Here is a 14,805-nt window from a genome sequence, read left to right on the forward strand (position 1 = left end):
TGGCCTCGTGGCTACCCGAGGATACTGTACCTTTGGATTTTCCTAAGGCTGCAGGGACAGAAACACACAGACATTAGTGTGGTAAACACTGCGCCTGCCTCTGGACACATAGCGGCTCTCTGTCAGGGTCAGGGGCTAAGCCTGGGGCTTCCATGGGACCTTGGAATTGTTTGTTTGGTCCGTCTCTCCAGTTAAAGTGACTTCTGTCTGCACAGGTGAAGAGCATCCTACCAAGCTCACAGGTGGATAAAGACAGAAGCTGAAGAGTTGATACTGGCGCTTGCGGTGGGGGTTGGGGGCATGTCACAAGGAAGGGAAAAAAAACCCACAGAAGCAGCCATTCACTCTTTTCTAAGTTATATGACTTAGAAGGTGGTCAATCTCCTTTCCTCTGGTCTAGGAGGTGACTGGTTCCATGATACGTAGTCAAAGCCTCCACTGACTGTGGCAAGAGCTAATACTGCCAGTTTTAAGGGAGACACAGATGTTCATGCAAGGAGAACCCCGGCCAGACCCCCATCTCCACCGGGGATAAGCAGAGGGCTGCCCCTTGCTCACGATCACCCACGCTGGCCAGGGGCACTGAGCTCCCACACCGTGACAGTCTGTCCACCTTGCAGAGGTGCAGCGAGAGTCAAACCAAAGGTTCAAGGCTGGGGACTGGTGGTAGCAGCTGGGATGTGGTCCTTTACGGAAATGTACAGGGAGGGAGCCTCCGGGAGAGGCGCAGAGGAGGATGGTGGTACAGCGGGCACACAAAAAGGGACAGCCTCTGACACGCTTTCCCTTGGGGAGGGCGGAGGGGAGACCCCCGAAGGGGAGACAACCCCACCACCACCACGCCGCCCCTGTCTAGTGTCACTGTTAACACATTATTGACCGGGGCATTTTTGCAGAAGCTAACGCTTGTGGTGTTAATACATCTCTGGTCAATAATGTGTTAATGGTTCTCTTCTCCAAGGCATTTTGGCGGCAGCTGGTCTCTCTCTGGGATCCACTACCAACCAGCTTGCAAGTCGCCTTGGCTCTGAGGACCCCCCAACAACAAACAGGCACCTTCTACAGGGGATCCAGTCACCCCTGTAGGTCACTCAAAACTCTGCAGCAGGATCCAGTGGCATCCCCTGGTATTTAAAGTAAGCTGTGGGCAAGTATCAAACTTTGCTCTTTGGGCTTCTAAATTTATCAGGATGAAAAAGAGCAAAAAGCTTAACATTCCACTTGGGGAAGCGAACTGATGCCACTCTGTTGCAATGGTTGGCAATGCTGTTCCCTGTGGTTCCCAGAAGAGCCCTAAAGAAGGGCGGTCTCATACATGCAGGTTTTCTTTCTTATCATACTCTCTTTCATTTAGAAAGACCTTCCCCATTTGAGATGGGAGGCATGGACTTTGGGATCAGGGCTGATGGGGGGAACGCCTTCTATTATCAACCGCATCTCCCAGCACTGTAGACCCCAGACACCAGGCTACCTGGTGATCTCCTAGTTCACCAAGGGGAGGAGGCGGAGGGAGGACTGACACCATGGGGAGGATGCAGAGGGAGGACCGATGAGACCCACTAAATATCAGCAGCAAAGCATCAGCAACCAAGAATCGACAGGTGTATGGACACTCCTGCTTTCATAAACAGCTAAGCCACCTGTCATCACCACTCTCCCAGCTGAAGTGACTTCTGTGGGGCAGGTAGCATGCCCTGTGCCCAGGGAACAGGCATCAAAGGTTCACGGATGTCTTCAAAAGGCAATAAAAATCTTTACAGACCAATGAGTCACAATGGCAACAGTGACAATCTTGGAGGCATCAGAGCATGTTTACCTTCAGAGGCTAATGAAAATTTGCTTGGAACACTGGCAGATTTAAGTGTCCGAATGTCTAGCTAGAACTCCACCCAAAGACAAAATTTATAAAATGGCTTGGCATGTGGCCAAGAGCAAGGGAGCTACTCAGAGGTAGTAGAATACAACCAGAAGGTCACAGAAGCAGGTCATAAGTTTCTGCTCATTGTTCTGTCACACAAAGAAGTAATAGTCGCAAGAATCAAATAACTTTGTGTTATTTTAAATAAACACCAGATTCAGCAGTCGCCCAGCTAGCTCAGTCGGTAGAGCATGAGACTCTTAAATAAACACCAGATTCAATCCATCGAAAACAACCAACTCCCTTAGAAACTTCACAGATACCCACATGGCTTATGGATGTCAACAATTCCCCACAGCCACTGCTTCCGGTGAGAACGAGAAGAACTTGGTTTTCAGATCCCTTTATAGTTGAATCAAGGCAGAGGCGAGAAGCCAGAGGCCACAAAGAATGCCCAAGAAGCAAAGGGCTTGGAGAGCAATTAGCAGAAAGCAGGATGACGTGGCAAGAGTCCAGGAGGGGACCTGTTCAAGGTTCTCATCTGCTTCCCCTTGGGATTCACACAGGGCAGGCTGGCTAGCAAGGCAGCTCCACTGAAGGCTACTGTCCCCTGCTTCACTCCTAGCCTACTGGGACCTCGATTTGCAGAGTAGCTTATCCTAAGCTAGGCTTTTCTAGTGACTCAGAAGCTTAAGAATGTGCCCGCCAATGCAGGAAACCCAAGTTCGACTCCTGGGTCACAAAGATCCCCTGGAGAAGGGAATGACTACCCACTCCAGTATTCTTGCCTGGAGAATCCCAAGGACAGAGGAGTCTGGTGGGCTATAGTCCATAGGGTCGCAAAGAGTTAGACATGACTGAGTGACTAATACTTCACACTATAACCTGGCAGGCCACACAGGGAAAAGATAAGATGCAAGACCTTAAAAATTAGGAGACAAAGGCCTGCCCCAGAAAAGAAAAATCTGAAAGTTGGAGATTTCAGCATAAGAACAGGTGTCTACAGAAAGAAAACATTTATCACTGGGAACAGAAGTTTGCTCTGGACCATTCCAAGTGATGAGTTGTCAGGGGTTAGCAGCTATATTTCTTTTTGACCTCTGTTGGATAGATATCTGTCATGCTGTTTTTATTTTTTATTTTTGGTCACATCATGTGGCATGCGGGATCTTAGTTCCCCAACCAGGGATCAAACCCATGACCCCTGCAGTGAAAGCATGGAGTCTTGACCACTGGATCACCAGGGAAGTCCCCATGATGCTGTTTTTGAATCCTGATCAGGCAAGGTCTTACCCAGAGATGTTGGCCAGTGTATGGATTTAAGTATACAGAGATCTGATAGGCTTTGATTTTTCATCTAGAGATTGGTTACATTTGGAATCACTGGAAAAGACCCTGATGCTGGGAAAGACTGAAGGCAGGAGGACAAGAGGGGACAGAGAATGAGATGGTTGGATAGTATAACCGACTCAATGAATATGAGTTTCAGCAAACTCCGGGAGATGGTGAAGGACAGGGAGGCCTGATGTGCTGCAGTCCGTGGGGTCGCAAAGAGTCGGACATGACTGAACAACAAGTCTATCCTCATCTGGAAGGTTTCGATTTTTGTTCTGAAGATCAGTTACATTTGGCAAATACTTGCTGAGGGAAAGGAAGCAAGAAAGCCTGGTATCTCCCCCAAAATCCACAGGAGCTTTCGGAGCTTCTGGACCATTTAAGATGAACTTGGAGGCTGGGCAGCAGTGGCACGGTCGGTGCCAACGTGAGAGATGAGTAAGAAGGATCCTAAAGATCCTGGCTCAGCCTTGCCTACACTCCCCCAGGAAGGCCAGAATCAAGTATTTCTAGCTCCTCTAGGGATCATTCCTCTCCTAAATGCATAACAAAGTTTCTTCACCTCCTCAGGACAAATAACAGCTGGAGGTACCAGGCGACATTTCACAGACCTGGTCTCAGCACCCACAAATGTGTGAATCCAGGAAATGTGGAAGCAGAGGTGGAGCCTGGGCCAAGAACACGCCTCCCGAAGGCCGAGCTGACAACCCAAGCCCCAAATATGAGTCAAGGTTTCCATGGTACCCAGAACCTCAAGCTGTCTGAAGAAAAATTCCTGCACCCTCTCACCACTCCACAACCCTGTTCAGAGTAGTTGCATTTGGGATTCTCCATCTTTCTACTTAGTCTTCAGAGGACCCCAGTATCCACAATCACAATAGCAAGCTCCTTGGAACACAAGTTCTATCTCATGACAACAGGCTTTTTGACGTAATAAACTTGGGAAAGGATGCCAGAGCCCCTTGTGAAGAGTGATAGATCACAGCATGTAAAAGACCCCACAAACTCATACATTCAGGAAAGAGGCTTCAACGTGTTGAATCATGTGTCTCAGGAACTCACAAGACCCGGGTGTCTATCTCCCCCCCTGCCCCAACATAACCAAGCATCAGTGGAACCTGTGTTCCATAGAGCACCTCAGGTTGCTCCTGAACCTCTCAATTACACATGCTTATTCCAAATTACAGGCTTCCCTGGAGGCTCAGGGGTAAAGAATCTGCCTGCCAGTGCAGGAGACATGGGTTCCATCCCTGGGTCAGGGAGATCCCCTGGCGAAGGAGATGGCAACGCATTCCAGTATTCTCGTCTGGGAAATTCCAAGGACAGAGGAGCCTGGCGGGCTATCGTCCAGAGGGTCGCAAGGAGCCGGACGTGACTTAGCAACTGAACAACAACAACATTCCAAATCACAGCACCTCCAGGCTAAGGTCTCTGTGTAGACATGCCCGTGGATTCAGTTGCCGCTGTCAGCTGACCTGGTGAGGCCCTCTGAGGATCGGAGCAGAAGTGGTATTGCTACCGGCACGTCAAGTGGGACTGGACGGAGCAGCTACACGGGGGGGCACGGCCTCAGTATCCTGTTTCTTTTTTTGGCACACTGCATGGCATGTGGGGTCTTAGTTTCCTGACCAGGCATTGAACCTGCACCCCCTGCATGGAAGCTCTGAGTCCTAACCTAAATTGACAACTTGGTTAGGACTTGACAAGTCCTAACCTAACTTGACTACCAGGGAAGTCCCCAGTGTCCTTTTTCTTTTTTTTTTTTTTTAAAGCTTGTTCTGATTCTCTTTCATTGCGTAACAAACCACCCTTAAAATTTAGTAGCTTATCGATCCAGGCCACAAATCCACAATTCTGACCGAACTTGGCAGGGTCAGCTTGACTAACCCACACAGCACTAGCTGAGGTGCCTTGACTTACGTAGTTTTAGCCTCTGTACCCCTAAGGCTCCAGCAGCACCTGTGAAACTGCCTGCAGACCCTGGGGTCCCAAAGAGATGGCTCTCTATCCACAGAAATCCTGACGACCCTGGCTCTTTATACTCAGAAGACCATACACTAGGGGCCAGTGGACACCGAACACCCCGAGATGCCACAGTGACAACTTTCTCGTAAGGGTCACCTGGATGGCTTTTCAGAGGGGACTGGGAGTCAGACGAGGTCTGGCCGGAAAGACGGGGAGCCCAGCTCTGATGCAGAGACACCTGGGAGCGAAGGACCACAACTGACCCCCCAGGGTATACCCCCAGCTAGAGACACCTCACGCAGGAACCGAATTGCTTAAAAACCACATTTAAAAGACAAATTCCAAAGCATTTGCTGGCATCAGGAATGAGGTGACAGGGCCACTTAAACTGCTGGTGGTTAAGTGCCGCCTTCCTGTCGTTCATCTCAGTCAACCCCTCCCTCCCCCAAAGCCGAGAAAGGGACGCGAGTTCATACCCATCCTTTTTGTAAAACTCCAGCATCATGTTATCTGTGGCCACACTGAGGGGCCGGCGGGCCTGCTCGGGCTGGCGCCGGTCGGCGGGGTCCATGTCTGGGGAGGGCATTGAGCTGTAGTTGGCGTTGTGGTTCACATGCACTGGACTCCCGTAATTGCCCGTGATGTTGAACTCTATCTCTGCGGGGAAGACAGAATAGATGCCCACGGTCTGTGAGTCGGCCAAGCCCTTCCTGGGCAGGAGGGAAACCAGTAGAGAAATGGCCACTCTTTTGTGTGTCACCCCTGAAAATCTCATCTCATGGTTCAATGTTAGATCATCTGTTGATATTAACTCATCTTATTATATTTCATCCTATTACCAGGTGAGCCCATGTGCTCACCTAGCATGTAATAGAATAGGGACTTAATAAAGCACTTTTTCATCTGTGATTCACAAAACAAATTCAGTCAAACAGGAACAGGTGGGTATTTTCTTTTTGGAAAAAAAAAAAATAGCAGAATCATCTATCTCAATCCTCACATTTAAGACTGAAATAAATGCCAGAGTGGTCTAAATCAAATCAGGAAAAAGGGCAATGCCCACTCTCAACACTGTTATCTGGTATTGTTGAAGTGCTTGCCAATGAAATTAGTCAAGAAAAGAAAATAACAGTCAATATTACTATCTGTAGATGATGATGATGGGATGTCTTTTCAGAAAACCAAAGAGAAAAACAAAAATTACAGGATTAGAAACAGAAAGAGATCTCACTAAGATTGCGGGCTCTCAAATGGAGTCTCATCTCATCCCCTCCTGACTACAGCTGATTTATCTGCAGTGCTCATGAGCTCAGCCACAGAACCTACAGAGTTTTACCTTGAACTCCTATCTCCTTTGTTTCTTTATCCTGATTTTCTACCACTGGCCAAAGGTGGTATGCACAGGGGGCTTAAAAACAAAACCACACACACACTCACACCCACACCCACACACACACCCACACCTTTGGCCAGTGGTACTCGATTTCAAAGATTCAGAACTCACAGTAACCTCCCATTCCCCACAGAAGCCTACTCCCACATCAGATGCTGCCACGTACCCCCGGGGAAGAACCAGTCTGCATGCTGGATGATCGGCTCGATGATCCCGACGATCTGCAGCGAGACCGTGGTCATCATCTCCGTGATGTTCCTGAGGGCACAGGGCAGAGATGGGCAGGTGGGGTGAGCAGCCGAGGCAGGGAGGAGGCCCTGGACCAGAAGCCTGCACACTCGGTTCTGAAAGCATGTGTCCTCTTGGGGAGAGCACTTCACCTTTCTGAACCTCTCCCCATGTCTACAGAATGGAGACATCCCCAGAAGCCCTCCCTACAGGAGACGAGTGAGTAACACACACAAAATCGCCAAGTTTGAGGGCTGATTCTCACAACTGCCAGACTCATCCTTTCCCAGCTCTGTTCTCTCTGTCAAGACAGCACTCTGTCCTTCTGTATCCCAGTGCTGGGATGTGCTTTCCACAGAGGGCCAAGGGGCTGGAAGAGCTTGCCAGACCTGGTGCTGGCCCAGATGAGCTCAGAAAAGACCCTGGCTATAGGCCTGGCTTTGAGACTATCAACAGGAAAGATCTGAAGAATTCTGGGCCTCCTCCTGAGTCTAAAGTAGGACCAGCTCAAGACAGGCATATGACCTAACACATAAATAAGGCTAGTGGTTATCTGGCTATCCCCCCCAGGCCCCCACAGCCCCCAATGTGACCCACACACCCCTTCTTCCCTGTACTCACCCTTCTGCTTGTGGCCACAGCAGGTTGGGTCCTAATACAATGGCCATGTTACTGGGTGTCATCTTGTTGACATCTTGGTATTCTGAGAGCTTGGATAAAAACTTGATCAAGTATCTGAAAGGAAGTGAGAAGGGCCAGGTTTAATGAGGGCTCGATACCAGCCATGGTCCCCTAACACCAGCTGGAATCATCTTTTACTGACAAGAAGACTCATACATCCTACAATATAATCAAGATGTGTCACACGTCAGGACTCAAGAATGCTCCAAAAACAGACAGAGCTCTTCCTGGGCTGTGTCCTGGGCTAGCTGTAAATGTCTGCTTCAACAAACTGTGGCCAGAAAAAAATTCTCCATCCTTCCTTTGACTCAGGGCATAATGCCAGAAATTCCCTCCTTCTTTTCAAACCTCTGTCACCTCCTGTCTTCCCTGTGTGCAGAGGTGAGAAGTAGTGTGTAGCTGTCACTAGTGGGGACATTTTCATGCTAGGAGCAGTGTCTCAGTGGGGCTATGAGAGCCAATGAAGAAAACGTTAGACCTAGACTTAGCATGTGGCCCAGCAATTCCACTCCTAGAGAAATACGTCCACACAAAAATGTGGACGCAAATGTTCCCAGCAGCATTATTTTGAAAAGGAGAGACCACCCAAATATCCATTAAGGGACGAACAGATGAATAAAACGCAGTCCCATCCATACAGTGGAGTACTACTCAGCCCTGAACAGGGCTGAAATACTGACGCATGCTACTGCATGGATGAACCTCGGAAACTTGATGCCAATGGAGAAAAGCCAGACACAGAGACCCCAGGGTGAATGACTCCATCTGTATGAAAGGCCTGGCGCAGGCAAATCGACAGAGACAGAACATAGATGAGAGTTTGCCAGGGTCTGGGTAAGCAGAAATGGGGAGTGACTGCTGATGGGAACAGCATTTCTTTGTGTGGGTGATGAAAATGTTTTCAAATTACACAGTGGTCATAGCTGCACAACTCTGCAGATTTACAAAAACCCATTTAATTGCACACTTTTAAAAGGGGACAACGGCATATGAATTGTTATGTCAATAAAGCTATTATTTTAAAAAACAAATCAGTGAGTGAGTAGCTGTGCACAAATGAAGCATAAAAAGAGTTCTCCCAAACCACACCAAACCTGCCTGGTCCCGCACAGGCCCCAGACCCCAAAGCCCATCTCTTCCCGGGCTCTTGGTTATATAGACAGTGGGTCTAGCCCTATGCTGCCTGGGCCACAGCGAAGCGGCTCCTTCAGCGACTGTTGCCCACAGAGCACAAAGACCCTAAGCCGCTGATGGGCCACCTCCACCCACATCCTGCTGCATCACACCCTCCAAGAGGCCACACATGCCTTGACCAGGATATGGGGCCTGAGCTGAGCATGGTCAATCCACGGGCTGGCCAGTGACCCAGCATCACTTCAAGAATCATTCTTGCTCTTGATCTGATTCTTGCTGGGATGCTTTCTTTCAATTTTGTATATATTTAACACTTTAAGCATTTTACAGTGTGCAGTTCATTAGCATTACTTTCCATTATGATGCAACCATCACCACCATCCATCCCCAGAATTTTTCATTACCCCAAACTAAAGCTTGACACCCATGAAATGACAGTCCACCTGCTGCTCCTGACCCCTTCCCCCTTACCCTAGCCACCATTCTACATTCTGGCAATCACCATTCTACTTTATATCTTTATGAATTGACTGCTGTATGTACTGCTTTTGAGTGGAATTGTTCAGAATCTCCCCTTTTGTGTTTGGCTTCTTTCATTTAGCATACAGCCTTCAAGGTTCATCCATATTGTAGCAAGAATGAGAATGTCTCTTTTATTTGAGGCTGAATACTGCATTGTATGTACTTTTTGTTAACCTATATTTATCCATTGCTGGACATGTGGGCTGTTTCCACCTCTTGGTTATTGTGAATAATGCTGGCATGAATGTAGGTGTACAAAATCAAGTCCCTACTTTCCAATCTTTTGGAAATACACCCAGAAGTGGAATTGCTGGGTCATACAGAAATCCTATGTTTGTCTTAGGACCCGCCATGAGAAGTCACTCCTGGGATTTTTAACAGGAAAACAGAAATAATCAGGCAGATGGCAGTAGGAGCTGAAGCTGAAAATATGCATCTAAGGAAGCTCCAAGGACTGGGGGAGGGCCAGGAGCGATGCTGGTGCAAAGTGATGAGGAAGCAGAAAGTGGAAAAGAGCATAAGCCTGGGAGGGAAAAGATGCGCAGAGCAGTGGGAAGTGAAACCTGGGTGAGGGTGAGAAAAGTAAGAGACAGACACATGGAAAATTGCTGGTGACAAGTGGAAACCAGAGAACATTCTCCCAGCCTCTTCTTCTGGCTCCAGGACACAACTGCCAAGTCCAGCTCAGGGTCTGGTCAGCATGGCCCCTGGGATCCACAGGCCCCCATCTTTACAATAAACCCTGGTATCTGAAAGCAGCCTGCATTCATCCTTGCTCCTTGCAAACCAAAGAACTGCGTCAGCCTGCAGCTGGTCAGGTAGCCTGCAACGTCCCACAGCCCCATACAGTCTGTTTCCTCATCTTCAGGATGGTAATTCACAACCTCCCAGGATGGCTTGAAGTTGAAAAGAGACCCTGTGTGTTAAATACGGTTTGGACACCGTGTAACGCCAAGCTTGCCAGTGACCACGCCTTTTGGCCTGGAAACCTGTGTCTGAGGCTTAAATAACCTTGACCCAGCGTCTCCAGTGTCCACTCACCGGATGTTGTTGTGATTGGCTTTGGGCAACTTCTCACATGCGTTCCACAGCGCCTGGAGCCTCTTGTCCTGGTCCTGGATGCTGGAAAATTAACAGGAAAAGCGACTGGTTGAGTATGGACCAATGAAGTCTTACCAGTACTCAGATTCACCAGCCATCGAAATATTTGAGAAAAGGAACCAGCCGTTGTCAGTGACCATATCAGTAACTATTTTCATTCATATCTTCGGTTTTTATTATTTCCCCCTCAATCATCTTTCGGTCTTGGCTGTGCTGTTTTAACAATACTTCCCCTGCACACATCACATGGCCCAGGTCATGTGTACTGGGGCAGCAGGTGAGGGCAGAGGGCAGACACCTGCACCTGAGTGGATGGGGCTGAGATGTCATCGGGAGGTTGGTTCTGGCACAGGATACCAGAAACAGGTCGGCTGCAACTTCACGCCACCATGGCAGCCAGCTGGCCAGTCCCACAGATAGTTTAATGCACATTAAGCTTCTTGGCATGTGGAATGTAACAGATGCTCAACAAACACCTTCTGAACAAGTAAACGACATGAACTCATATAGACATAAGGATATCTGACCCTTGAAGACACAACTCAGAGATGGATAGCTTCCACAACTAAAGGATTCTCCATTCTACAGAGAGACTTGCTCGAAGGGTTTCTCTATTAATAGGTCTTCTAAGGATTAAAAGAGACTACTGAAAGGTCTATACATGTATTTGCTGTTGTTAGGACTACATTTTTAAATATACATTTTTATGAAAACCTACATCAGGGTTTACAGGGTTAGGAAGGCCTTATGCTGAAAGAACCTTTTAACAAGAAAAACTGAAAAGTAAACACCCCCCGCCCCCTGCCAGGAGGCTCAGCTCTGACCCTCTGACTCACAACCCAAGGTAGGGGATGGCCATCACGGGGCCCCCAGAAGTCCCTGCTTCCATTCTGACCAAGGCGAGAAAAACTCCCTTTTCTGCTCATCAGTCCTCTCTAAGGTCAAAAGGCAGATGCTGCCAAGGTCTTTCCTTCAATGAAAAATCAACATCCATATGGGACTTTCTTTGTAGTCCAGTGGTTAAGACTACACGCTCTCAATACAGGGGGCACAGTTTGATCCCTTTTCAGGGAAATAAGATGCCACATGCCGAGCATAGCAAAAAAAAAAAAACAAAAAAAACAGGCAAAAATAAAATAAAATCAACACCCACATACTGAGGGTCTCTGGCGTATCAGGCAGTGTCACACGGGTTAGGGAGTGGGAGGCAGTCAGAAGAGATGGTCATCCCTCCCTGTCCCCCATCAGCTCACAATCCAACCAGCCATACAAACACAGCCTTGAATTTGATCAGTCCCTGCAGAGAACCCGGGGATGGGGCAGACCCTGACTACCAGCTGCTGGGCACCAGTTGTCAGGAAGGAACCTCTCTGAGGTGACCTTCAGGGAGGGACCCAAAGAGTCAGAAGGAGCCGAGGAGGCAGAGGTTTTCGGGAACCAAAACCTGTCGCATGGCAGGGAATGGGCAGTGTGAAGAGGGATCTGAGAGGTGATGGGAGCCTGGGGCCTCCCTGAGTCCTCTCGAAGGCCCAGAGCGGCTCTGGGCCACTCTGGTGGCCCCAGCCTGCGACCCACACCCTGGGACCTGGCTCTCCGGGCACACGTACAAGCCTCTCCCCACGACACACACCAATATGCAGACTCGCCGGATCCCACGTGGCACACTTGCACAGTTTCAATCAAGGCTCCACATAAACCGCACCCACAGGACACGTGGAGACCCAGCGTACTCACTTGGAAGCCTGAATCCACTCGTCATAGAGCTCAAAGGTCATCAGAGGTTCTGGCAGCTCCCGGAGGTAAGACTTGAGAGCTCCTGGACGTGAACACCGTACGGGCCGTGAGCTGCCGGGAAGCGGCAGACACCTGCTACCAGCCAGCGTCACCACGGGGGCCAGGTTTGGGAAAGGTTTCCCAACCCTCGTGACCAGGTCACATGGTGGCCGCCACATGCCTGGATCCAAGGCTCTGGCGTGGCCGTGAGGGCCTCCCCTCTCGTGTTACCACCATCACCGCCTCCCCTGGCACCTTGGGGATGGGGAGGCCTTCCTTCAAGGGCCCAGCAATCAGGCCTAAGGTGGGGTCCTGAGCCGGACATGCCCGGAGCATGGCGGGGAGCCAGGGGCTCGAGTGTCCCCGGCAGTGGCTGTACGTCTTCCACGCCCACCCCTTCCCCTGGAGCTCCTCCAGCGGCGGGGCCCACCTGCGATGGCGTGGGGGTCCGCCGAGCACTCCTGTACATCCACCACACAGCAATCCAGGGCTGCCTTGAGCTTCTTCAGCTTGGAGGCAGACGGGGCTACTCGGAAGAGGCCCTGCCGATAGGACAGGGGTCACCAGACAGCCTGCACCTTGAGGGCACCACAGCGAGACCGCTGGCAGGCAGTCTCCCCAGCCCTTTCCTCCACCATCTCCCAGGAGCCTCCTTCCCACCACGTGTCAACACTGGGGCAGCAGAACCTGGGCCTCATCCCTGGCTGTGGCCTCGGCACCTCGTACAGGGTGACCCGGCGTTCTGCTTCAGTATGTACTTGATTAAATGAGCCCTGAGCACTTCGACATCCCGTTCTGTGTATTTAAGATATATTTTGGAAAAACAAAAACACTAATTTGAAAAGATACATGCACCCCTGTGTCCACAGCAGCATTATCTGCAATTACCAGGACATTGAAGCAACCTAAGTGCCCATCGGCAGATGAATGGATTAAAAAAGATACGGCAGGTCCATAAAATGGAATAGTACTCAGCCATAAAAATGAATGAAAATTTTGCCATTTGCAGCAACATGGATGGACTGAGAGATTATCATACTAAGTGAAGTAAGACATAAGGAGAAATATTGTATGACATCCCTCATATGTGGAATCTAAAAAGAAATGATACAAATGAGCTTACTTACAAAACAGAAACAGATTCACAGACTTAGAGGACAAACTTACTGAACTGATGGTTGCTGGGGGAAGGATAGGAGGAAGGGATAGTTAGGGAGTTGGGATGGACATGTACACATTGCTATATTTAAACTGGATAATCAACAAGGACCTACTGTATAGCACATGGAACTCAACTCAATGTTATGTGGCAGTCTGAATGTGAGCGGGTTTGGGGGAGAATGGATACATCTGTATGTATGGTTGAGTCTCTTTGCTGTTCGTCTGAATCTATCACAGCATTGTTAATTGGCTATACCCCAATACAAAATAGAAAGTTTTTAAAAAATGGGGAAAGAAAAGGCCCCATTCACCTCCCTCCATGAAACTTTCCCTCAGGGACTAAAAAGACCTCATCTTTTCATTGGAATTATACATGAAAATGCCTGACATTTAAAACGGGACAAAAAAACCTGCTTTGAATAAATCAGGCTTATTTGACAGACACTACACTTATCTGCTCCATAAGCTCATAAGCCCCCTTTTGTACTTTTTAAAACAGCTCACTCTTATACTTTGCTTAGTAATAAATACCACTGATAAATATTGATTGGTTGATCAGATCACAGGAAAGTAGAGTCATGATTTTTAAACTGCCTGCATAAGAAACTAAAGATGAGGTCTACCTCCCAGGAGACCACGGACACAGCAATAAAAACAATGGTTGCCAATGTCTCATAGATTGTTTTTTAACATGTGGCTTATAAGGAGTGCTTTCTAATGCCTGTATCAATTTTCAGGATGTCTATAAAAAAAGTTATGATCTAAAAGGTTAAAAGGTCTATGTTTTAAATTAAGGAGAGAGGAAGTGGAGAGTGGGCTGGAGGAGGAGGAGGAGAAAGCCCCAATCTCATTACATATGCAGGCAGGAGGGCTGGAGCGGGGCATCATGTCCCACAATCCTCCACTGTCCCTGGAGAGGGAAGGCTCATGGGAGAAGCAGGACCATTTGAGGACAGGGGGCTTGTACTGCATCTTCCCAGGCTTGGGTTTATGGGGCCGGGTGAGGATGGAAACAGGAGAGACCCCAGAGGCTCCATCTCACAGGCCAGGAGATCCGCTCACGGCGGAGCTCGGCTGCACCCAGACGCACCTCCTCCTGCATCCCGCATTCCAGCAGCATCGTCACGCACGCCTCGATGGGGAAGGCGATCTCCCGGCCGCTGATCGAGAGGTGCTCCTCCAGGGGCTTCCCAAAGGAAGGCTTCTCCACCCAAGCCTCTGGGGGGGGCAGGTGCAAGTGGAGCAAGAGAGGGGTCAGCGCAGGTCACCCCCGCGGGAACCTTCCTTTCCTCCGGTCACACTGCTTCTCCTAAGTGTCCCAGGGACACGGAGCAGTGGACATGGAAGCATTGTCCATTGAAGCATTGTCCAACAATGCCCATGGAAGCACTGTCCAACTGCAGCATCTCCATTCCTGCAGTTTCGGGAGATGACGGGGAGGAACTGGGGGAGGTGGTGGAAGCCAGCCCACTGTAAGCAGAGCTGCTGGGCTTCCTGTTACACACGCACCTCCACACACGCCCATGCACACCCGTCTCATCCCTGCTGGGGTAGTGTGTGTGTGTATGTGCTCTGCTTTCCTGCCACTGGTCAAGGTGCCTGCAGGCAGAGGCCCAGGGCTCACGCGAAGGCGGCCCTGCTGGGGAGGAGCAGG

The 14,805-nt window shown here is 49.5% G+C and overlaps 1 protein-coding gene across 2 annotated transcripts in view; it reads right to left on the reverse strand.

The window, feature by feature from the left end:
* ARHGAP44 (Rho GTPase activating protein 44) overlaps positions 1-14,805 on the reverse strand; it is a 117,078-nt gene that overhangs the window by 8,217 nt on the left and 94,056 nt on the right. For both annotated transcript variants that reach the window (XM_065909509.1, XM_065909510.1), the window contains exons 10-16: positions 14,242-14,369; positions 12,421-12,532; positions 11,952-12,033; positions 10,158-10,238; positions 7,401-7,514; positions 6,718-6,809; positions 5,635-5,815 (exon numbers count right to left, since the gene is read on the reverse strand). In XM_065909509.1, coding sequence (XP_065765581.1) covers positions 5,635-5,815; positions 6,718-6,809; positions 7,401-7,514; positions 10,158-10,238; positions 11,952-12,033; positions 12,421-12,532; positions 14,242-14,369 — 790 coding nt within the window. The remainder of the gene's footprint in view (positions 1-5,634; positions 5,816-6,717; positions 6,810-7,400; positions 7,515-10,157; positions 10,239-11,951; positions 12,034-12,420; positions 12,533-14,241; positions 14,370-14,805) is intronic.

Source organism: Muntiacus reevesi, chromosome 18 (genome assembly GCF_963930625.1).
Source record: "Muntiacus reevesi chromosome 18, mMunRee1.1, whole genome shotgun sequence".
Lineage (NCBI taxonomy): Eukaryota > Metazoa > Chordata > Mammalia > Artiodactyla > Cervidae > Muntiacus > Muntiacus reevesi.